General features: G+C 35.8%; 1 protein-coding gene across 2 annotated transcripts in view; it reads right to left on the bottom strand.

The window, feature by feature from the left end:
* ANO10 (anoctamin 10) overlaps positions 1-24,675 on the bottom strand; it is a 125,274-nt gene that overhangs the window by 78,852 nt on the left and 21,747 nt on the right. For both annotated transcript variants that reach the window (XM_027733332.2, XM_027733333.2), the window contains exon 11: positions 24,413-24,541. In XM_027733332.2, coding sequence (XP_027589133.1) covers positions 24,413-24,541 — 129 coding nt within the window. The remainder of the gene's footprint in view (positions 1-24,412; positions 24,542-24,675) is intronic.

Below are 24,675 nucleotides of genomic sequence, written 5' to 3'. Positions count from 1 at the left end.
ACAGGTGCAACTTTTTCGATCCATCTGCACAACTCTCCATGAAAAAATCCACCTGTCCTGCCTAAAAACACACCAAAGAAGTTAGTGCTGACAGCAGTGTCAGACTGCAGGTCATCCAGAAAACAAGCAGTGGAGAAGCTACATCTTTGCCCTCACATCCTGAGTCTCATAAAACTAGTGCTTCTTCCCTTGCTCTGCCCATTTGACAGTGGGTTTAAAATTGAAAAATATGAAGGTTGCTTTCAGGAGGTTATGAAAATAAATCCTATTGTGTTACTTGAGAACAGAACATACAAACATCCAACATCCTGCCCCTGGAAGAAAGTACTGAAGAAAACACAAGTGGATAACAATAGCTTCCCACGGCACACTTCCAAGCAAACTGCTGCTTCAGGACCCCTCATGCCAGAGGTTGTATCTATATCTTTGGCTTAGTCTTTCCATTCATTAAACATTTTGAAAAATGTAATTGAAAACCCATTAATTATTCCTTGCAACCTGATCACTGTGCATCACTGCTAGAGGGAAACTGCCCAAAGAAACTGCTTACATCAAAATGCTTTATCAACCCTAAAATTTACTCTGTACATAAAATTAAGTGCATCCCTGACCGTGGTATTCATCCTAACAGCATCTTAAAAAAAAAATACATACTACAACTATTAGCAACTATTTCAAAACAACTTTGACAGCACTGATCAAACCTAGCATTTCTTCTTTCATCATTAGGTTCTCCTTTAAAAATAGATGGATTTGCACAACAATGATTTTGTTCTCAAAGTATCTTCTAGATGTTAAGAAGAGCTTTAATAAATAAATACACTAACTCTGAACTGCAGAGGAAGCTAAATTAACCCCAGTGGGGTTCCCATCTCTGTTGTTTTGCCTGTTTTGTTTTTGTTTGCTTGCATGTGATATAAATATTGAAACATTTGGCTCAAAGTACTCCTGAGTATACACAGGAGGCTTGCAGAGCCAGTTCAGTGTCAAGCAGAGGAAAAGGAGAGCAAATGACATCCTGTCTGCTTATGTAATTTTTTTTCCTAAAGTTTGCTTTCCACAGCTGGGATTTAAAATAGTATCTTAGATGCACTATAAAAGTAGATTTATAAGTTCACAAGAACTTTAAACAAGTATGTATCAGATAATTAAAAGGAATAAATTAATTGCCCTGTACCAAATTCCTAACCCATCATTACATATTTTTCCAAATACTTAAAATCAAAAGGGAAAAACATGCCTGTGAATGGAAAACGAAACAGAACTCTGGTCTTTGTCATCGTTTATTTGTGCTTAGGCAATTTTCCCAATCTTTCCTACTGCTGAGATAATACAACATGTGTGGGATCACTACCTACTCCGACCCAGGAATAAAACACTTTTCTTCAGTCAAAATGCATTATTGGGTCAAAGGATCAGCAGCTTAGTTTTACTGTATTTCAACCCAGTGTATCTACAGAACAATGGAACAGGTCTTGTTCAGTGTGCACTATCTGAAAAGCTTTCAGTATTGAGTGAAAAACTGTTTAAGTGCTCAGATGACTCTCATTTCAAGTCATTACAGACTCAGTCTTCTCCATTGAGCAAAATTGTTGTTTTGCCGATTCTGGCATCACACCTATGTTATCATTGATCATAAACAGATACCTGTTAAAGCTATTTTAAGTCAACTTTCATTGAGCTTATTTCCCACAGCCCAAACATCCCGTCACTAGGGAAACATCTGGAGGCAGGAATGCAAATTATCAATTATATCTAGGGAGGCATAAAAGAAAAAACATTAGACTTTGCCTCTGTTTTTCAAAAACTCTACAAGTATAATATTCCTGAAAAATGGTTTCTCAGTTCTGCTAGACTGAAAAGATTTTGGGTTGTTGTCTTGTGCTGGTTTTTTTTTTTTTCCCTCCTTTTAGTGTGTTCCATAAAACCCTCCAAAAGTTATCAGAATTCAAATACATTTAACAACTGAATGCTGATCTGGACTGAAATCCTTAACTCCCAAACAATAATACCAAGGAACTTCTAAAGCCCACTGAGCTCCTGAATACTTCTAAAATGCTAACATGGACAGAATTTAAAGCTCTAAGATAAACAAGCAGAAACTGTTTTGAGTTCTGAGTACCTTGTTAAATCAGCAGGGAGAAAGAGCAACTTGCAAAATAATGGAATGCATATTATAAATTCCTAGAGTTTGCCTAATCCAGAAGTGAGACTAATATGAGATAACATGTACATTCATATTACTAGGGTTATTTCAGTATAATTTCTTGCAGATATTTTTAATTCTAGTACAAGAAGAGATCAGGTTGTTTCAGAGGCCTGTCAAAATTTTAGTTCATGCAGTATACTGCTATAATTAATGCACCAAATAATTATACTGGTACCATTTTAACTTCCTTTGGCTGAAGCTAAAAGCAAAAACAACAAAAAATCCACCAACAATAAAAAACCTGAACAGATCATCCAAAAGAAAAATTAAACAGTTCTCCAAGTTTTGAGGTAATGGTAGTTCTCCAGTAAAATTTTGTATCTCTCTCATTTCAATATTCTTTCGGGAGGTACAGATACATGTAACATTTGGATTTATTCAAGCTATTTAAAAAGAAGCATTGTAGCAAACTTAATCCTACAAGCTGCTTTCACTTAACTATATATTTTTACACATCCTGCATTTCAAAGTTATTTTGGAGAAAGAGCTATGAGGTAACTCTAGCTGCAAGAAAAAATAACTTTCTACTGATCACATATTATGAACTATCCTGTGCAGTGTAACACCACAAGTAAAGATAATAATGTTTTATTCCTGGATGTACAAACTGGATAACATAAAACCAAATTACTATCTTCTTGATACATATTCTAGCTATCTAATATGGACAACAGTATACAATTATTCAGAAAGATCCAAAGCTATTTCAGGAAGGAGTCAGAGTTAGTCACGCAAGAGAAACAATTAAATAACAATGGCTACAACAACATATATGAAACTACATTAAATAAAACATGCGATGACTCATTTTCTTCATACCGTAGGACGCATCAGGAGTTATTATTTGAAATAACAGACAAGAATTTCAAAAGCTTGTTAAAAAGTTTCTTTTGAATTATCATCTTTAGTAACCTCAAAAAGAACATGCTGCCACTGACAGTGAATTAACTTTTTCTTTTAACCCTATCGTTGAGATGTCGTCCTGTGTTTGTGTAGGCAAACACCACTCAGAACAACAAGTGCAGTAATGGATGTGCTTTGTTCACTTAGAAAATTTTAAGTACAAAAAAACCCCAACAACTATTGAGTAACCACATTCAGAAAATAAAAAAATGAAAGATACAATTAAAAAGATCCTTGCAGTTTATATTTTAGGAAGATAACACACATATGGACTATAAAATTATCTTTCCCATTATAAACTCCATTTTCATAATTAGCTCTGCCCCATAAAGTGGCTCTTTAATCCCACTTGCTATATTTTCATTTTGCTAACAGGCTGTAAACATACTACCTCTCCTTTTTATTAACCTTGGCTAATTAACCATCAGCTTGAAAATATACACATCTGTCTTACAGATTTTTTTTGCAGTTTAAATAAACTACAATTAGTATGTTACTTTGGAATAACATCATTGTTATGCATCTGAGTTAGCCACAGTTTTAACCTAATGTTCACAATTTTAAATGGGAAATAAAAGATTATCAGTTTGGGGAAAACAGCTTGAAAAACCATTCATATACAGAACTGTCTGAACTTTTTTCCCTATTTTGCTCACCACAGACATGATCCACCCGCACAGAACCTTTCGTAAACAGATTTTTACTGGTCAATATCATCCTGATACTGAAAGTTGAACTACAGAATGTTTCAGTGACTGAGTGTTAATTTGACCCAATGTTTGAAGTATTCGTAGTGAATGCATGGAGGTTTCAATTCAAAGTCACAATCGAACTGTATCTTTAATAAATACATTGCCAAAGTGCTGCATACGAACATCTGATGCAAAGTTACAAAATAATATTACAAATGAAAAGATATTGTAATCAATTATTTCCATGCAACAACAAACTTCAACTCTGAGGATTAATTTAAAAGATACATCAGCCAACTAAATTCACTATACTGCTTATGTTCAGCAACTCCTAGTCATTAACATCATGCAAATTACCTGGATCATGCACTGCATATGCCTCACTTGATGATAAATTTTCTATGTATTTCAGTGTTCCAGCCTTCTCCAACTTTTTGTTATAGCAATTTCCTAAGAGTATATGGATATATTTTTAAGCTAGTTATTCCAAGATGACCTTTACAGAATTTGAAGGTCATGGACCCCTGATCCATTTCAAATTAGTTAGGCAAGTATACATGTTTTACAACGACTCCTTTTGACGGATATGGACGTAGGAGTACTCTCACAGCAGATTAGCAGGGATGTTGCCTCTGACAAAGGAGGCAAAAAGGTAAGTGAAAATGTACAGCCAGATCCAGAAAATCAGCAATCTGCCTATAGACTTATTGCTAGGGGAGGTGAGTCAGAGCTACAAGTCAATAGTGTCGATCACAATGGGCAGGGGTTCTGTTCTATGGAAGAAGACAGTATTTAGCTGGAGTAAACTGATCACATCTCAAATAAGATATTTATACTTATTCCATTATTTAAGTTAGATAAATGAGGAATTTCAATTCCTCATTTTCCTTCCAGAAATATAATGCTTATGCTTAGCTCTGGTAAAAACAACCCCATCCTTCAACTTCTGTTTCCTAACTCGCTAATACTGAAATTTAATTTTGGTTCAAGCCAATTTTAAGACTACATATCATATATCAATTGATTGGTTTTGTTTAAAAAACAGAGATGTCCTTATAGTGAACATTCTCCTCTCCATGCACACAAGGAAGCATATTGCAATTAATTATCAAACTTTGTGATTATCCTATCTAGAAAGTGTTTACATTACTTTTTTCTTTCAGTTACACTTCAGTTAATTTAAGGTATCTGCAGCTAATATTCTAAAATAAACCAGTTCTACCAAGCAACATGGCAATTCACCATAAATAAAAACATCATGCAGGGACCAAGGAAATCAGTACCTTCATTTACAATCTGTGAATCCTTCAAGCACAAAAACCAATTATCAGATAAAAATACATCTGCACACAGCCAGGATAGCTTCAATCTCACCAGGGACTTGAATGGGCACTGACCAAAAAAACCTTCAAAACGCAAGCGTGTGCGTGCGCACACACAATGAGAGAAGAGTTTCTATAAAGTTAGGAAAGCAAACATTTGGAAGGGCTTGCCAATGCTCTTTGATAGGCAGCAGGAGGCAATAACGCTGGGATGAAAAGCACAAATATAGAAAAAAATCCTTTTAACAAAGTAACATTCCCCTTGTATCTCAGACACAAGAGAAGTTTTCAAAGAATGCCCAGCATTCACGGCATCCAATGTTAAAGAGGCCTCTCCTGTGCGAAACAATGGTAGTGTTCAAATTGCACCAATACAGAGATTCAAAACCTGAAACCACATCAAAAGATTTCCAGAAGGCAAAGGATGAAGACTTAGGCCATTAAGGGAACGTCTTGGATCTGGAGGTGGTCTGGACAGGATTTTAATTTGGGAACATTTATTTACAACTGGTTAACAGAAAGAAAACTATCAAAGAAAACTTAACACTCAAGGTCTCACAAAACTATATACTCATTAAGCAACACAAACCAGTAACACTAAATCAGCCCTGGATTTATTTTACACTTAGAATAAAATCTTGGCATTCACATCTACAATATTAAATTTGTTCTCATTTTTGTTACAAATGTTTACACTGTAAATGGTAAAAACTAAAAATTCGCTACAGTTTGGAATTAATTTAGTTGTGTAAGTTACAGTGTATATTTCTGGAGAGACTTAGAACATTAATATACTTTTTTGTAACCTCCATTTGTAATTGTCCCTTCTGCTCTGAAATACAGAGCAGAAATACAGGCATTGAGATAAACATACAGAGAGGTTATCTAGTTACAGTAGCTTTTCTTAAAACCCTGAACATTCTCTGCCAAAGAGCAACCATCTAATTCTCATTGAAGGGCTGATTTTGGTCCTGCTTTCTAGTTTTGCTAAAGACATGGAGTGCTTTGCCTCTAACGTCAGTAGTTATTTACTTGTACTTTCTTACTGTGACTTGGACCTTAATGATACTGCATTACGATAGTTTTGTTGAGCATTAAAACTTCACTTTTTGCTGAGATGAAAAAAAAGAAAGAAAATTTCAACTGTTTCCTTTTCATAAATTTCAGTTGTCTAAAACAAGGCTTAGACACACCACCTGGCCCTGCACCCTGTATTGACACATTTGCTTCTCTCCTTCCCTCTAATAAATCTACTGAGCCTCTTTCAAACAAAATTACAGTCTTCAGGTATAGCTACTGATACTGAATGCATGAATAGGTAACACACATTCAATATATGCTGGTCTTCAAATTGTAAGTATATTCCTTTTAAGCCACTTAAACCATGTCTCAGACATACTCGCTCTTTACAAAGTTGTTGAAACATTTCAGAGAATGAACGTACTGTCACTCTTTTTATCCAGAAAGCTAGTGCCAAAGAAAAACGTGAGGGATGGAGGATTATTGTTCTTTGTGCCATGTACTAATATTCACAGTGTTTTTACTTCTAAGAAAAGCAGAATCAAGCTCTCTATTTACAGCCAGAAAATCCAAAAAAGTCAATATTTGTAATCACGGTAATTGGTGAATTTTAAAGATACTCAACTCTTGGAATATATTAAAAACATAAGCATAATTCTCCCTGAGCTAAGTCAAAGAGAAGTGGCATCAACAACAGTGAAGCATATTCCAAATGAGCCAGCCTTGCATCAATCAGCTCCAGAGACGGTTCTGCAGCTGCCACAGCAACAAGCAGAGGAGCCAGCCAGAAGGCCAGAAAAGAAGGCAAAAGAGAGGTCAAGGCTTGGGAGCCAGAACTTGGCATCCGGGTCTTACAGCTGTCAGGGATACTTATGAGAGAATTCACTGTTGTCTGTAGTTTTTGAAAACAGTTGGGAAACAGGAAGAGGAAAAAAAACAAAAAACCCAAATCTATTCACAAATAATAAGAGCCAATTTAGTGCAAAAATGCAATATATGCCACCATTTGTTTTGTCACAGCATTGTGATACCAAGCCACCACACCAAATGAGAAAAGTTTTATCTGCATAGAAGTAGTTTCATAGTGGTGTGGAATGTTAGACTTCAAAAGAGATGGTTTCTTCTGGAAAAGAAACACCAGTGAACAAGATGGAAATAAAAACTAGACAACTACTCCTTTTTTTGTGTTTCAAAATACTAAATTTTGCCTTAGTCGTTCCTTAAGGAGGATAACCTGTCAAACTTTCCATTTAACTCCCCATTGTGTAACTACTGCCGGCACCAGCCACAGCTCAGATATATAGATCAATGGTTTTATTGCCAAGTTGTATGTACTTCTTATGTAAAAAAACCCCCAACAAACCAACAAACCACATTTTATCTAGAGATTACTGAGAAAATATGAAGCTGCACTGTCTACATTAGGGATTCCATAATTGTTAATGACAGACACAAAACTCAGAATGACAGCTATACATTTTAAGACTCATTAAATAGATTTGGCAGGATCTCTAAACAAAAGAAAAGAAGAGCTCCAGTCTTGCAAAAATTAATTTTAAGTGCATATGCATGCAAAAATTCAAAGCTAGTGGCAGTTTTTGGGAAAGCTGTCTCCACAGATTCTGTGCTGACAAGCCAAGCAACTGCCAAACAATGTTTCAAAACAAAAGAGAGACTCTTGCAAAGTGCCAAAAGAGATGTTATATTCTGCCATTACAACTCAGGCTTTATGAAAAGGAAAGAGGGGACACTTGTACTGGGATTCTCTTTGGCACTGTGAATGAGGCACATTCTGTACCAAGCAGATTCCCAAGGAAATATCATGCACGCTAGCATGGACTGCAAAAATGAAGAAATGTTCAGCTGCGATGAAAAGCAAAAGAAAAGTAGAAACCAAGACATGCAACTAATGTCCAAAAAATGCATGTCTCTGTCACAGAGGTGCTTTAAGGTCAAACGAACAGCAAAACTCTTAAAACACATAATTTGATGGGATACTTTAATTTCTCCAATCTTTTCTTAGTCCTTATCAGCCTCTACGTCTTGTTGTAGATTGAGATACAATCTCTTATTTAATTTTCTGAGTTTAGAAAAACTAGCTAGTTCATAATATTCTTAACTCTGTAGTCTGATATCCATCTCCTGAACGTCAGGCTTCCATACGTGGAGCTTTCTCTGTTTTTCTTGGACCATATGAAGCATCACAAAGCTGTCTCAAGGACCCTTCTCTTCACTGTTATACAAATAAGCCCTCTAGTGGTAAAACAACCGTGAGACCTTCCGTATTCAGACTTCCTCTGCACCTCCTCACCAGGATAAAAATCTTACTCTCATATCTCCTAACTAAAGTTGGGCCATTAACGGCCTATCTACAACCTCTTTTGAAAGCTATTCATTGAAGATGAAAATCTTACTTCATCTTAAGCATTAGTGCATGGCTTGGTTTTTGAATCCAGGTATAAAAATGTAATAATCCACATAGAACTGTCAAAGGTACAAAGCTAATTTAGCACAATGTCACAGAATTCTCCAGATTTTATATTTTTTTAATAAGTATGCTAATGCACAGATAATGAACTACACCACACACTAGCACTTAACCTCTTCGATTACCAGAATCATAAGTCAATGCTTGTGTTCTTTTCATTCTAAGCTACTGCATTTCTTTTCCCTTCCTAAGTATATTTATTCTCTACTTCTAAATACTAGTCAGTGAACTGATAACATAAAAACACCACCTCTGACCTCTGTTTATGGCAGTGATTTCCACTATGACTGGCCAAATGTTGCCAAGGCATCAGATACTTTATTTGAAGCAACTCAACTTCAAACACTGCCAGACTGAACACTGTCAAATATTCCTAAATATTATGCCACCATTTCTTAACAGAAGACTAGCACGCTATCTAGTTTTAAAATAAAATAGCTGTATTTTATATTAGGAAACATGGGCAAAAACCTCCCATCCACATAATTCTCCGCTTACTTTAACACTGCAATCCAGCAAATCGTTATTACATGAACAGGGACCCAAAGGGACAGTCATATTGAATTGGCACATATTTCTACAGATTCAGTAGTTCAAATGAAACAGAATTATCTGGCTGATTGGCCAGATCAGAGCTTTCACTATATTTTTAATGACTCAAGAGCTCACTGACAGTACCATGATGTATTTCTAATCTCACCTGCTGTTATAATGAAGGAGACTATGCTGGGAGAGGTCACTAATCACCTTCCACAAAACACTGCTTACTTAAGAACACCCCAGACTTCCTTTCTCTTCTGAGCAGCTGTGGGCTTAGGAAACCGTGGCACACCATCAACTCACATGATAGACCCTTTTCTCACTGGGACAAAACTGCAGCACATCAGGTAGAATTCAAAATGTAGACTTCTTTGGAAATGCAAGTGCTAACAAAACTCCATCAACAGATAAAACAATTAACTTTTTGGCCTGCATAAACCTTTTTTGTGTGATTTTTGCCTATCATGCACACGCCTTGATATAACACCATTTGGTTATAATTCAGAGAACAGTGGCAGAGGATGAGTAACACATTTTGTTATTTGTTACTATTTGTTATTTGTTATTATTTGTTTGATAGTTAGAAACCAATTTCTAAAAATCAATGTATATTTCTGAAATTCCTTGCAAAACCATTCAAAAATTAAACCAGAAATAGTGCAGAAATATACTAACCTGAAAAGTGGGTTCAGAAGCAAGAATAAAAGTAAATATAACTACTGTGACAAGATTGAGAATAGTTTTGACACTCTCAAAACACTCTAAATCAAATAAATAATAGGGAAGCATGCAACTGACTGGAAAACAAAAGCCCTCCAACAGTAACCATCAGCAACTTGTCAAGCTGGAAAGACTATTCTGGGGATCTACAAAGATCTGTGATGGATCAGATCCCAGTTCAATAGTTTCATCAACAATTTTGGTGATTTAACAGGAAAATCTGCTTAAGGACTGCACATATGATATCAGGCAAGGAGAAACCCAAGTGCTCTGAAGAGCAGGATTAGAACTCCACAATCCTAAAAAACTGAAGAAACAGTCCACAGTGAAAGACACATAGCACTAATTCAGAAAAAAAAGAAATATTCAGTACAAGGTTACTGCAGAAAAGACAAAAAAACCTTTCAACATGCTAAAAAGAGCATCACATACAACATAGAATGTACCCAAACCTCTTTTATACTCAGAAGTATATGCACTTGTAGCTGCTTTCAGGTATCATCATTTTAAAGGTAGAAACAATACTGGCAAAACCAAAATGAAGTATTTTGAAATAATTGACCATAAGGAAGAGTTGAAAGACAGTAAGTTCACATGATTCAGAAAACAGACAACAGGAACATCATACCAGTTGGAAAGTCATCATGAAGGGAATGGTGACTTTTCTGTACTAAAATACTAGTCAGGTTAACCTGCACTTGGGAGATTCTGGTTAAAAGCTTTCTAGGTTACTTTGGAAGGCTGAAAACCCTCATGCCAGGAATTTCACATCTTCTGGTGCTAGTGAACATTACATGACCAAAACAGAGAGAAAAAAGTTAGATAAGCCGAACATAAGGCAAGGCCTACAAAGTACTTTGAATCTTCTCTCCCCATTCAACCAGACTGGCAGGGCTGTTACACTGTACTGCAGCTCTTTCACCTTCAAACAGCCACCCATGCTTTTTCTTAATGAAAAACGGGGTAAACAGGAGCTGAGAGAGAATGATGCAAACTTGAGGCCCATCCTCACAAAGTCAAGCTTTGTCTGAGGTAAGCACTGAAATACTAGTCAGAGACATCAGACCCTGCCCAGTTCCTGCTATTCCTTACGAAAGAAAGAGGGGACAACACACTCCTTCCAGATATGCTGATACCAGATTTTAGTCACAGCACATCACTTGATCTACCATAAATGCCTTTTGAGAAGTGCCCAAGTTCAGCTGAGAGCTATGTTTATGTGAGGCTTAGGAACAAGGTTAGTTTTTTTAATAAAGACCCAAACCTTGGACAGAACGCCTGTATTTGTCAATAGAGTAAACATTAAGTCTATAGCCCTATCAGGCTCTCCACAGTTTTGACATTGATTTTTCCAGATGCAGCTAAATTCTGTAATATAAAGCACATTAGAAAGTTACATATGGCAAATGTACAGTTTATCTCTATGGATGATAGTAGGCACAAAGAATCTAACATGGATTTATCTCTAAGGGTTGACTTTCTGCCAAAATATTTAAGCTATCTTTTTGTGTTATAAAATGTATACACATGCATGAGGACACTTCTGTAGCAGGAGAAATGCATCAGTATAATCATACCAAGGCAGTGTCTCCAGGCAATGCACTAACAGAAAATGACAAGACAGGAAGTGTCTTTTGTTCGAAACAGAGCCAGCAAAGCTGTTAAGTCTTCCCCCACACTTGAAAAAGAATCCACAATACAGCTTTTTACATATAAGCCACAATTACTTCGTGGGATAAAAAGAAGCATCTGCCTCTTTCTCTCGCTTCCAAGACCACGTCCTATCACTCACTAGATCTCTGCAGCTCAGATGTCTTCAGAGGGCAGCTGAGCAAAGCAAGATGCAGGTGCCCTTATTAATACAATGTGACATTGCAAAGGAAACTGGATTCCCTCCCCCTCTTTGTTCAGAGTTTCTATTACAAAGGCAATTCTTGCATTTAGTGTCCCCAGCTAAAATTTGAGAAATATATCATACAGCTGTATATACTCTTATACTTCAGCTTCAGAAGACATTTTACAACATACAGCTTTTAATCCATTGCTGTACGAATTATTTTGTATTTAAACTGCATAACTACAGTACTATAGATCTCAAAGCTTAATCTCCATGGGGGTTGGGAAGGAAGACAAAGTCGCCATTACTGTTATTCACTCCGTCTTCAAGAACAGTTAGGAAGGGAGGGGAGGAGACTAAAAACTCAGCATATTTGGAACTTCTTATTTTAAAGATTTATACCAGAATAAAATTATTAAAATACTATAACAGTGCATCCATATGAGGAGGTACACCCCTAAAATTTCTTCTTCAGAAACTGTTATTTTTAACTTCTCTGGCTAGTCGAGGTCTTAGTATAACCATTACAGCACTTGAGGCTGCTTAGAAAGCCTGAGCAACTTGCAAGATTCATAAAAACAGAAAGAACAAAATGGTATAAGGCTCTACCTACCCTCAGCAAATTCAGAATTTGCAATTCCAGTCACACCAAAACAAAGACCGTGCAGTTGGCAAAGAACTGCAGCCTCAACACTACAAAGGAAATCACCAGTTATGTTTTGTGCTACATGTAGCTGCCAAGATATGCACCAAAATAACTAGAAGTCCTAAAGAGGCAGGTTCACACATTCCTTCTGACATCTCCAAAGTCAGTTTTACTTGGCCATCACAGGACCTTCCAAGTTTAGGGAAGACCAGTTTGTGAAGCTATTAGCATAATGGTACCATGTCCCTTTTCCACCTGCTGTCTTCTTGGTGACGAATACGGCCACAACCCATACTCACTACCAGCTGTGCTTCTGACTCTTAAAAGACAGTCTGCAGTCAAAATTTAAAAGTCATTTTATGCTTTTAAAAATAATGTAATCTTTTCACAGAATTATTTTGTCAAACTGGCACCAAAAGTCACTGGGAAGGTGTCACACTAATACTCATATTTCTCCTCTTCCTCCTGCAGTTTCTAAAATTACACAGGAAGTGAAGCAGGACTGCCAAATGACACCAGTGTTAGAATAAACTGATACTTCCAGGTTTTGTCAACATACTATACTTCAAGATGCGTTAATTTGTCTGCTACAAACTACTCTTAGGATACTATCTTTTTTTTTTTTAGCACCGTTTTTTAGAAGAGAGAAGAACAAAAAAGTACTTGAATTCAATAACTTTATTTGCTAAGCTCTAAGAGTAAAAATTAAACATTTCCTATAATAAACTGTTTATTCCCATTTCACTGGATTCCTAAACAAGTTTCACTCAGATTTTTCAATTGTTATGATCTTCTGAAAAAAATATACTGAGATGCAAATAAACTCAAGTATCACAAATTATATTTCAAGTTTAACAAAAAATACCCTTATATTCGATATTGGTTTATCTGTAATTGCTATACCAGGCAAACACACACACACACAATTTTTATCCTACAACAAATTCTCTGACTAAAACTAACCTTGATCAAACATATTATGATTTATGAATTCTCAGCAGCTTCTAACTGTATCTCCTTTGTATTATTCATTGTAGAGATTTAGCTGATTCAGGCACACATTAGAAATCTCCCATGACTTCAAAAGGACTGTTCAAGGCATTAGAATAGAAAGCAGGAGCATACCAGGCAGCTTTGCACGCTGTCACAGTAAATTAAAAATCCCTTTGAAAATTACACGTCATTCCACTAATTTCTTCTGATTAGAGGAGTGAAAATGTGGATTGACACTTCCTTTCAGTGTAAGATAAAAATTCTGTGCAAAAATGAAGTAATTAAGTCCCACTTCTTTTGACATTTTCTAGCATGACTCATGACCATCTTCAGCCTGCATTTAATAAAACATTTTCACAGAAACTATTAAAAAAACAGAAAAAACTCTCTGCTACAGCCTTTCAATTCAGTATTGCATTTTCTTGCAAAATTTGAGTTCCAAAATCAGTTTTCATTTAAGTGTGCCAGGTGGTTCTCAGCATTTAAAAACAAAACAAAGTAAACAACAAAAAAAGGTGATTTTTTTTTTTATAAACCCAGATTTTTAAAAAGTACAAGGTATTTCCGAGCATTTTTTAAAGACCAGGAGGGTAAAAACTATAGTAACAAATTTTGCTCATTTTTAAATAAAAGACTGTAGAACTCATGCTTGAAGTTTCCAAGAAATAAAAATTTCCTATAAATAAAAAACAATCATGTTTACAATACTGAGTAGGTATGTAACAAAGTCAACAATATAATACCTAAGTTGGTCCAGAAGGTTTAACACTCCAAACCAGAACGTTAAAAGTTATTGCAAAGAATTTTAATGAAAGAAAAGCAAATTCTTCTGCAATTTTATAACTTGAAAACACATGAGCAACAATATCACCTCTTCAGACTCCTCTGAAGAGGTGTTAATATCTAATCAACAGTACAGATGTTCCAACACACCTATGACTGGCTTTCTCCTGCTATTTGGAAACAGTTTTACTGATCTCCTACTCTCCATCTCTTTTTACAGCTGCAGCCGCAAACCCCACATTTGCTACCTTGCCTGCCACTCATTTTCACTCTCAATCACCTGAGGATACAAATGTCAAAGTGTATTTATCCTTCAATGCTGCACACAGTTTAAAAACCAAACAAACGGATCAAAACATACCATGTCAGACAAAGAAATTACATAAAACTTTGGAGATGGGAAAAACATCACAGTCCCTAAAAAGGAAGACTCTTAGTAGGAACAATATAAAGAAACACTACTGCAAACTGCATCAGGGATATATGGATATATGGTATATGTACCCTATAGCTCTACCTACTACCTAGGAAAAGCCATTATTCAGGCTTGTGCTGGCAGCTACCGACAGCACATTTGCAGAGAATCATTTAAATAATTTAACAGAATAAACTAATACATTATTTACAAAAGAAAGCAATTCAGTTTCATGAAATGCTAAGCCAGTCTTGAAATGGTTGTGAAGCAAAAAGGCTTTGAATGTTCATACTCTGTCTTGTCATTAAACAATTACTAATCTTAATCAAGTGGAAAGTAAACAATTAATATTAATAGGCATTAACTTGGGTTTTGTCTGGCCGTTCAACTTCCAACTGCCAGAAAGGAAGTGTACATCCTGATCAGGTTTGAGCTGGAAATATTTACACATTAAAGGAAGCTTCTTTGTGGGAAATATTAAGCTAAGTGGGTTTGAAAGAGATCTGAAAGTCTGATTCTTATAGAGTTCTTAAAAATGTCTTGTAATTGTCTCCAACGATCTGCTCTCTATTCATCCTCCCTTTTGAAGTTTTGTCATTTTGGCATCCTTGCACAGTCCCAGAAGAAAAATAAAAAATATTCTTACTTGGTCTTCTCATGCTGTTCTTCCAGGTTGACACTTTTGAAGCACTTATTAGCATAGTTAAGAAATATGCTCTCTTCCTAAAGTATCTTCCCCATCCAACCTCCCTAACATATGCATGATTTAAGAACATAGCAGTGTCTACCAGATGATGTTAATTCATGAGGAATGGCACAATCTCAGAAGACATATCCATTTCAGCTTCTTACTGAAGGAACCCAGCATGACCCCTCTTGAAAGTTCAGGCCTTTCAGATAACTAGCATCTGATACCTTTGCAGCTCCCTGTTCCTATCCACCACCTGGCTGATGGCAAGAAGAGAGTATTCCCTTTTTGCTATCATTGTTTCTACTAAGACACCTCCAAGTTTCTCTCACAGTGAGACGGCTTCCTGTGCCATGAACCTCTTAAACCTTCACTATAATGTCACACCCCCACTGGCAGTTTAGAATTAAAAATCCTTCTTACACTGAAAAAACAACATAAAAGAGAGAAAAGATAGAAAAATTCAGGGTAGAACCACCACACAAGATAATTACTTATGAAACTGAAACTATATATTAACATCAGTGGCTTAACTAGCTTCCTACTATGAAATAATTCAAGTTCTTTTGAAAAAGTGGGTATGCCATTGCATAAAAGCATTGCACACTTTCACATGCAGCTCTGGCCAGATCATTTTCAATCACGAGACAGGTTGCACTGCAAATCACCAGATCCTGGGAAATAATTTTGAGGAAGCATAACTACATAAATGGCTGTACTAATTTACTCTTCCCTTGGCCTCTGCTACAGAAAGGATTCTGGCCTATATAGACCCCTGATCTGACCTGGCTTGGTCATTCCTTTTCACACAGTCCTACTTCAACTGGATCAAAAAATTCTGTGAATAAAGGTAAAGCTGTATTTCACACATCAAATCTGACCTTTATAACCAAGACATATATTTATTTAAAGATAAAAATCACATTCTGAATTGTGTCACTCTAGAGGGAGGAATGAAAATCACTATCAAAATACAATGCTCCACTTGGGGTAGACACAGTAGTAAAATATATCAACACATTTCTATTATCAGGGTTGAAAAACCTTATGCAACACACTGGTTTCTCGCTGTCCTATACATTACTACACGTACCTGCATATTTAACATATTTCAGTGTTCATACATGGTTTGAACAGCACAATTCATTCATCTGTGTGATTATTTTTCAACTTCGAACATAGCAAATTGAAATTTGCAAAAGGAAGGGTTGAAGAACAGAAAATAACGAGGAACAAATGAGAATGACTCACAAATAGGAAAATGGACAAATACTGCTTTAAGCTCTGAGACTTTCAAAAGGCCCCTGGACTACTTAAGGATAGGTATTGACATGCATTTTCATTTCTATACTAGCAGAAAACTACAGAACACAACTTGCTCAGATCTCTGAATTTCTTAATGTTTGTTTTCATTCTGACACGCTTTTGGCATTAAGCTTCACTATTCAAAGTGACAAAAAAATATACACTAAATCAGAATTAATATCTCAAAAGAACCAGTAGATGGCAATAAAAACATCTGTGATAAATTTTGATTTTGGAAATAAACATAATTTGTGTTACCAGCAAAATTGTCATTTCTTTTTAACCTTGTTGATACGGTTCCAGGAGGCTTCTTGAAGCAGCAAACATTTATAAAATTTTATACAGACAAATCCATAAATCTTTCTCCCATCTGAAAGGTGAAAACACCCGCTGAAGTGAGAAAAAAGCCCTGAGAACAATCTGTTCCCGTTACTCAGAAGAATAACTTATTTAAAATATTTCTTAACTTTATACTCAAACTAAACATACAATTTCAAGATCTTCTGCAAAGTAAAATGCATATAAAAATGCATGGATATTCAAGTTCATTTTTACTCTTAAAATGCTGTCAAACAGTAAAATAAAAAAGTAGTAAAAATTTTTAAGTCTTTGTACATAGTCTTTACATAAGTCTTTACAGCTCTAGAAAGCTTCCATTAGCTGTTTTACCGAAGATATTCAACAACTACTGGTAATTTTTGCTAGGGTTTCAGCTTGAAATTAAAGTATCAAACTATTTTAATGTCTCACAATTTCAGTTCTAAGAATAAATCCAATTACAGTGACTTACCTGTCTAGCATAGAATATAAAAATCAAATTTGTATGATACTAAAAATAAAAACATACACAGATTTTTAAAGGAGGGCTTTTAGATATGATTTTTTATGTATATGTATATATATTATGTAAATGTTCACAGCTGAGGCACAGTTATTTTAGAACAGAAACAATATGTTAATTGAAATCACCAGTGTTTTGGATTAACCTTTTTTAACATTCAGAATTAGTAATGCTGCAGAATTATTTTATATATGTATACATCAATGAACCAAATAATTACACAATTTAAATAAAGTGCATTTTTCTATTTATCTTTCTGTATTTTCCTATTTTCATCACAAGTGCAAGCATAGATAGGTCTTGGCTAGGATATCTGTTTCACTGACATAAAACACTTGACGAATTAAATTGCCAAGTATTTTCCCAAAAACGAACCATAAAGCTGTCAGTAAGGTTTGCATCTTACCATGAAACACTTCAGAAAAAGAGACTTATATGTAACTCCCTAATTAATATCTACTCACTATAGCTAAATAATCAAATTTTTTTTCACATACATTTAACTATTGGAAAGAAATTTAAACCGCTCATCAAATATTTACCAGTAAGTACTCTGCCTTACATTTATACACGAAAACTGACAAAATACACAGGTTATAAACAAAGTGCCCTCATCCAATATATATGCAGGCATGTCAGTGCGGAAAAATCACATTGCCACAGAAAAGAATTAGCACATGGCAAGACAGATACCTCAAGACTGTTGCCAAAAATATTTCAGCAGTAAGAAAGTTAAAATGGTTGTACAACGCTCTCAGAAATTACTTTCTCTGATTAAAAAGCAAATAAATTGAAGACGAAGAAAGAATACACACTGTAATGAGCAGAAAGACATAAGGGGATAACCCACATGAAAAACACTTGTTTTTCTGAAAGTGGCACTGGCAACTTGGAAGGCAGAAACCGAAAACCTGAAGGGGGCCTGTTGGAGAGCCACATCCAGGGTTGAAGAACCTGACATATGAACACAGGTTGAAGAAATTGGGTTTGCTGCCCTTAGACAGGAGAAGGCCTGGAAGGGTGGGTAAGATCTAATCATAGTCTTCCAATGCCCAACAAGTAGTTTTCAAGAAGACAGATATACTCTCTTCGCAAGGATGCGCAGCAAAAGGACAAGAGGCCATGAGCCACAAGTTGCACCAGGGAAATTTTTTTCTTGCTATAGAAAAAAACCACAGTTTTTTGCCATGAGAATAATTAAACAGTGGAACAGGCTGCCTAGAGAAGTGGTGAACTTTCCCTCATGTCAAGTATCCGAGCCTTAGCTTATCTTGACAAGGACATGGACAATGTAATCTAGGGTCCTGCTTTCAGCAGAAGGTTAGGCCAAACAATCTCCAGAGGTCCCCTCCAACCTACATTGCTGTCTGACTCCATATGTGAAACTCTGCAGCTACTATGTTTCATCAGTACCTGTCACAAACACAGAAATAATTTTGCAAAAATAGCACTTTATGCACAGCTGTTTTGCTTCAACTTTAGCACTTTTATAACTCCACTAGTGTCAATGGATTTATACATGTGTCTGTGCTGATGCAGCCTATTTTTCTGCATTTTTTCCCAGTTTCTTTACTATGTAAAGTTGGCCAATGCATAAGTGTATATCTAGCATATCTGGTAAATCCCAGACTCCTGAGTTCTGCATGAATAAAGCTATTTGCACCACACATGTGGAACACTATTCCATGCAGGACCACGCCTTACTTCTATCATGTCAGAATGAAGTTGTGTACACTATTGCCAGAAAATAAGCCAACTAGTACTGTTTTGTGAAAAAACAGTTACCCAACCTCATTGGGAAAAAACAGATTGCACTGAAATCTGCTGCAAAACATTTAAGGATTTTTTTAAAAGGAAAAGAAAAAAGGAAAATACTTTTACTTTGATGTAACAATCCACCTAAAATTGCTTTTGCTCAGGAAGTGGATTCAAAAGATCTTTAACTGCACTCAGGATGCAACGTTTACTGATTTTCAAGTTTATGTAGAATGCAAATTATGATGATGCCTTGTCACCTACTAGACTCCAAACTGCTTGACTCTGATAGTGTTTCCCAGTTTATTTGGCACATCATCTCAGAAACAACTGTCAAGCTTACTGTTGAACTGATTGAATGTTGGGGCCATTACACCGAGTGCTCAGCAGAAGCTCAGTTTCTATTGTACACCACACAGCTTTTGATGAAGAAATACGCTTAATAAAATGGACCTCTAGAGAAAAGCAGATGTACCAGACAACTTTCAACCACTTTGATTTTGGATCAGCTTTATTAACAAGCTACGAATCTCACTTTCCAGCCTTTGATAAATGGACTGTCAGCTCCTCCTCACCTAGAAAAAACAAGGGTTACTTCCCTTATTCCACTCCATACTTCTTACAGAAACGACTTTTCGATATAGGTTTTTTTATGATGTTCATGAAGATCTAATTTCAAATCCTTATGAGAACTCTATGAAATTAAATCGATGCAGCCCAATTGTTTAAGCCATGTTTATTACAAATAAACCAGTCATATCCTTACATGAAGGGCCCATCTATACCATAGCTGACTACATTCTTCCCAAAACCATATTTGTAGTCTGTAAGGTCAGATTTTATACTACTGTTATCAAGAGAGACCTCCATTATTACTTATTATTTCCAAGCTAATCTCCAAATGCCTCGATGTGACCTAGAACATTTAGGCTAAATGCACTTCTGCAAAAAAGCTTCACATTAGTTTACCACATTTGAGTGCTGGATACATGAGTTACTTTTGGAAACCAGGATACACTCATGTTAAGCTGTATTTTACAGCTACTGGTTCAAAACGTTCCTACTGATGTACTGTTATAAACAAAAATCACTACTAAGAGTTGCACATACAACTGATTTCTTGAACTCAACTTTCATAGTAGTCCTGGAACTGACTTAATTACCATTCTTTGAATTTATGAGAGTCTACTTTAAAAAGAAACAGTCACCAGGAACAAAACTCTTTGTCAACAGTTTTCAGAGAAAAATAAAAAAAGCACTGCAGAATTAAGGTTAGACCTTGTTTTAACCCACTCCCCCAACTATCCACCGAATTTCTTCAGAGCAATTTTCTTTTTTTTTTTTTGGTTCCAATCAGTGTAGGAAGTCAGAAGTGATTGGGAACAGTTTCACACGAGCACAGACGCGTGCTTGGAATGTCCTACTTTGCACCTGCGGTACACACCAGAATTACGTGTGTACAGTAAAGCCTGAATAAGTAAACACACTACGGGATAAACTATTTTAAAATTGTGTTAATAAGGATTTATTGTTTCATGTTTTAAGGACATTTGTTTACTTCTTTTTGTTTGAAAACTGCACTGGCTGCACTCAGTTAGCATCCATCCATACGTAAAAGAGGGGAGTTTCATCGTTCTGCTCCTGGTTCAAATCATGTTGCCATGGAAGCAGATGTTGAATTGATGAAAATAGGTCAACTGTTCAAAAAAAATCACTGGTTTAATACTTCAAAAAATTTTATTATACGTGATTTTAATGCTTGCCATTATTTTGCAATTGGTAATATTTTATTCTATGCTATTCTAATTAGCATTTACTTCACTCACACAATACATATTCCCACCAAAAATGTAGGCAGCTGTAGAGTTAGAGTTGTTAATGAAAATAAAAATATTTTGCATAAATCTGTAGGGGCTGGGTATAGAATACTTACAAGAATATCAACCACAGTTCTTCATTACTCCAGTAGTGGATGGTGTTAAATGTTGCCATATACAGTTTCCATTTGAGGAGTATTATTATTAAAAAGTACTAGCATTTAAAAAAAAAAACAACAACCAAAACAAACAACAAAGCAAAACAGGACATTGCTAATATCTATGCTTGGTTTTGACAGCAACACTGCTTTTCTGTTTAGCTTTGCATCAAACAGATAACATGAATATTCAACTGGAGTCTCAATTACTTAAAACTGATTAAAATACTTAGACAGCTAAGATTTAAGTAGGCTACCCCATCAAAAGAACACATGAAAACATACTTAGCCAACTCAAAGAAATTTCTTTCTTAACATTTCCAAACTGCCTGCCAAGCTGCTGTCAAAATAGCATAAACACACTGTAAAATGCTCACCTTGACCTGCAGCAAACACCGGAAAATAAAATAACTCACCTGAATCATGTTTCTGAATCTCTGCTAGGTGATCTAAAACACTTTCCTATCAACACCCTGATACATCCAAATTTTTTCCTACCTTGACATTGATGTAATTTAGATGCACCAGGTTTGTCCTAGAGGTTTAATGTGATATATTCTGTTCCTGAATTTTTCTTTACCACTGAAATGCAGAGTTTAATTATTAATAAATATAGTAAAGGTGCATGGGAATACTGGTAATACATGACATTTGTGCTCCTTTCATGGTTCAGAGATCTTCCTGTAGGTTAAATAGTACTTAAAGGAGAAAGGGTCAGTGGTGCAGACATCCCACAAATTAATCCAGCACAAACCTGCCATAGCACTACTGCGTGTCTTCCACACACAGTTGCTTCTGCCCTGCTCCCTAGTGAACTGGGTCAGACAGCTTCTCCCAGATCAATTCCCTAATGTGGGTCATTATGCACCAGATAAAAGAAAGTCCCAGTGTAACAGATAAGACGGGAATAAATATACAGGAAGCAAAAGCAAAAACAGCCTCATCTCTTTAAGCTGCCATAAATCTGTACTGCTGCTGTTCATAGTCCCACAGCATCTAGTACCACTCCCTTCTTTCAACATTTAGTAATCAATGTTTTAACCTGAAATATGTACAGCAGAACCTCTGATAAAAAAACATTTCTGTAACTGAGGATATGTTTAACTGCCAACACAATTGAAAACAGCTTCAACAGAAGCAAAACTTAACGTTTGCTGTGTTCATTTTCATACAGTTTTTAAAATAAAATTTCTGTATAAAATGTGTTTCATTTTGGAGAACGCTTTTGGACTCCAGAAAGTTCATAATTTGTGCTACAAAACTTTTTGCAAGATTGGAGAACCTGAGCTAGTCTCTATGTCTTTAGATATTAAAACAAACAAAACAAACAAAGAACAACAAAAAACCCCACACCCATGAAGTTGATAAATATTGTTTAAAAGGTACTGAAAGAGTGTCCTTACAGAGATTGCAAAAGTCTTACATTTCACATGGAATAGTTTTGGAACTGTTTATAACCAACAACATTCCAAAAAAATCAAATGGCTCGTTATGCTGCAGAAACATACTGTAAGACTCATATGTTGGTTTTGTATCTTTGTGTTTTCTCAGACAATAAATAGTTTGTAATAACAGAAAAACAGCCACAAAAAAACCCTCAAACTAGCATACTTAATATTATCAAGCATACTGGATACTTCTGATTAAAACTGTTTTTTAAATAGACCTTTTCTGACCAGTGCATTATGACTTGCTTTGTTGGTGTTGGTTTTGGTGGTTTTTTTTAATTAAAAAGGAGAAGAAGAGAAAACTTTTCTTTAACCAAATGGTTACCTTTCCTCTCCTCTAGCTCATCCAGCATTAGCCTCTAATAGTCCCTTCATACAATGTTAATTATAGATTGGTGGTCTTCAACACAGTTGCTTCTCTGTATAAGACAACATTTTTCCCTTCTCTTCCCCTCAGTACTAATTTATCTTTTCTCTCCAAACTTTCTTCCCTTTGTTTTCTGAATCCCCCTTTCCACCATGTTTATAGCTGTTTTGAGATACAATGTTAAAAAGTAATTCCAGAGCTACCTAATTACCATGCTGCAATTTCTGTCCCCTAAGGGCCGCATATACACAGAATTTAAATTTAGAGAGAAAAACGCTGATATTCTCCTGTGACCTACCAGGAAACAGAGGTCAGCCCAGAGATCACCCAGCCAGCTTCACATTCAAACAGATAAGAGGGGAATACACAGCAAGCAAAAGCAAAAGCAGCTCCATCTCTTTAAGCTGCCATAAATCCATCCTGCTTACAGTTAGTCATACAGTTTTCATAATATGATCTCTCTAGATATGTTGTCCAGTAATAAACTATATAATTAGAATTATTTTACCAAATTAGTTTTATATTACAATATCTCACTGAGATTAATGTAAACATTCACACGTGCATAATTGAAGAGCAATTCAATTGGGCTGCCTGTAGACCCTAACTTCAGCAAACTAGCTGACATGATTCATATTTGGAGCTAACTCTGCAAACCTTACGGCTTGGAAAATAAAATTCAAAGCAAGCTCATAATTCATTGCATAACATTTAACATCTGTAAAAAGAACAACAAAGAAATATGTGCTCCTGATGCACCTCGGTGAGGCGACGCACTTTAATAACTACACAGACACAATCCAGACCTATTGCCACAAGGAAAGTAATCCAGTTCCTAAAGGCTAAAACAGCATAATGATGAAAGTCAAGGCAATGTACACAAGAAAACTCCAAAGGGAAGATATATAAGGGCAAAGTCCTGCAATCTCAGTTATTATGTAAAATGTCCACAGACATCCCTCCATGTCTGAAAAAGAATGACACTCAAGTGCTTACTATACAGAATTAGGAAAAAATTAAACCCAAATTCTGTTACAATTACCAATATTTACAGTCATCATCCACAGTTGTTTCACATAAGCCTTACAGGATACATCCCATAAAGATTATGTACAAAGTCTTTTTTAAGATATGCTGGGGTCACAAACCAAGCAGAGAAATAACCAGTTCACAAAAATCTGATCATTTTGCTTCTTGAAATAGTACTACTAAATACCTGAAATACATGAAGCCACAAATAAACAGTATCTTGGGAATGCATGGGAAAGTATGGCAACAGCATTCACAGTACAGAAAAACACGGAAAAGAAAGAACTCAAAAAGCAAGACTTTGAAACTCTTCTTTGATAGGGAAATCTTCATTTCCTTTTAATATACGGTACAAGGGAAAGTCTACTTCCTGTTGTCATTTTCACTGGTGTTTGTGTTATTTGCCAAAACATGCATTGTTTGAAGGCACACTTACCTCTATGAATGCCACAGTCAGAACAAGGTCCATTTTTGAGTCTGGGAAAAGTGCATCCACTTGTGGAGACATTCCAATCAGCATACAATTAGTTACAACTGATATTACACTCATAGTTTCAAAAGCCAACTGAAATAAAACACAAATATATTTATAGTTATGACCATTGCCTCTAATTTACCAGTCCCCAGATTGCTCTGGACAATACCTCTCTCTTCATTAAAGCCTCAAAAGACCCACCAGCTTAAATTTTTATTTTCCTT

This window comes from Pipra filicauda, unplaced genomic scaffold, assembly GCF_003945595.2.
Source record: "Pipra filicauda isolate LSUMZ 115617 unplaced genomic scaffold, ASM394559v2 scaffold91_size2508729_pilon, whole genome shotgun sequence".
Classification (NCBI taxonomy): Eukaryota; Metazoa; Chordata; class Aves; order Passeriformes; family Pipridae; genus Pipra; species Pipra filicauda.
This window is presented reverse-complemented; position numbering and strand designations above follow the sequence as displayed.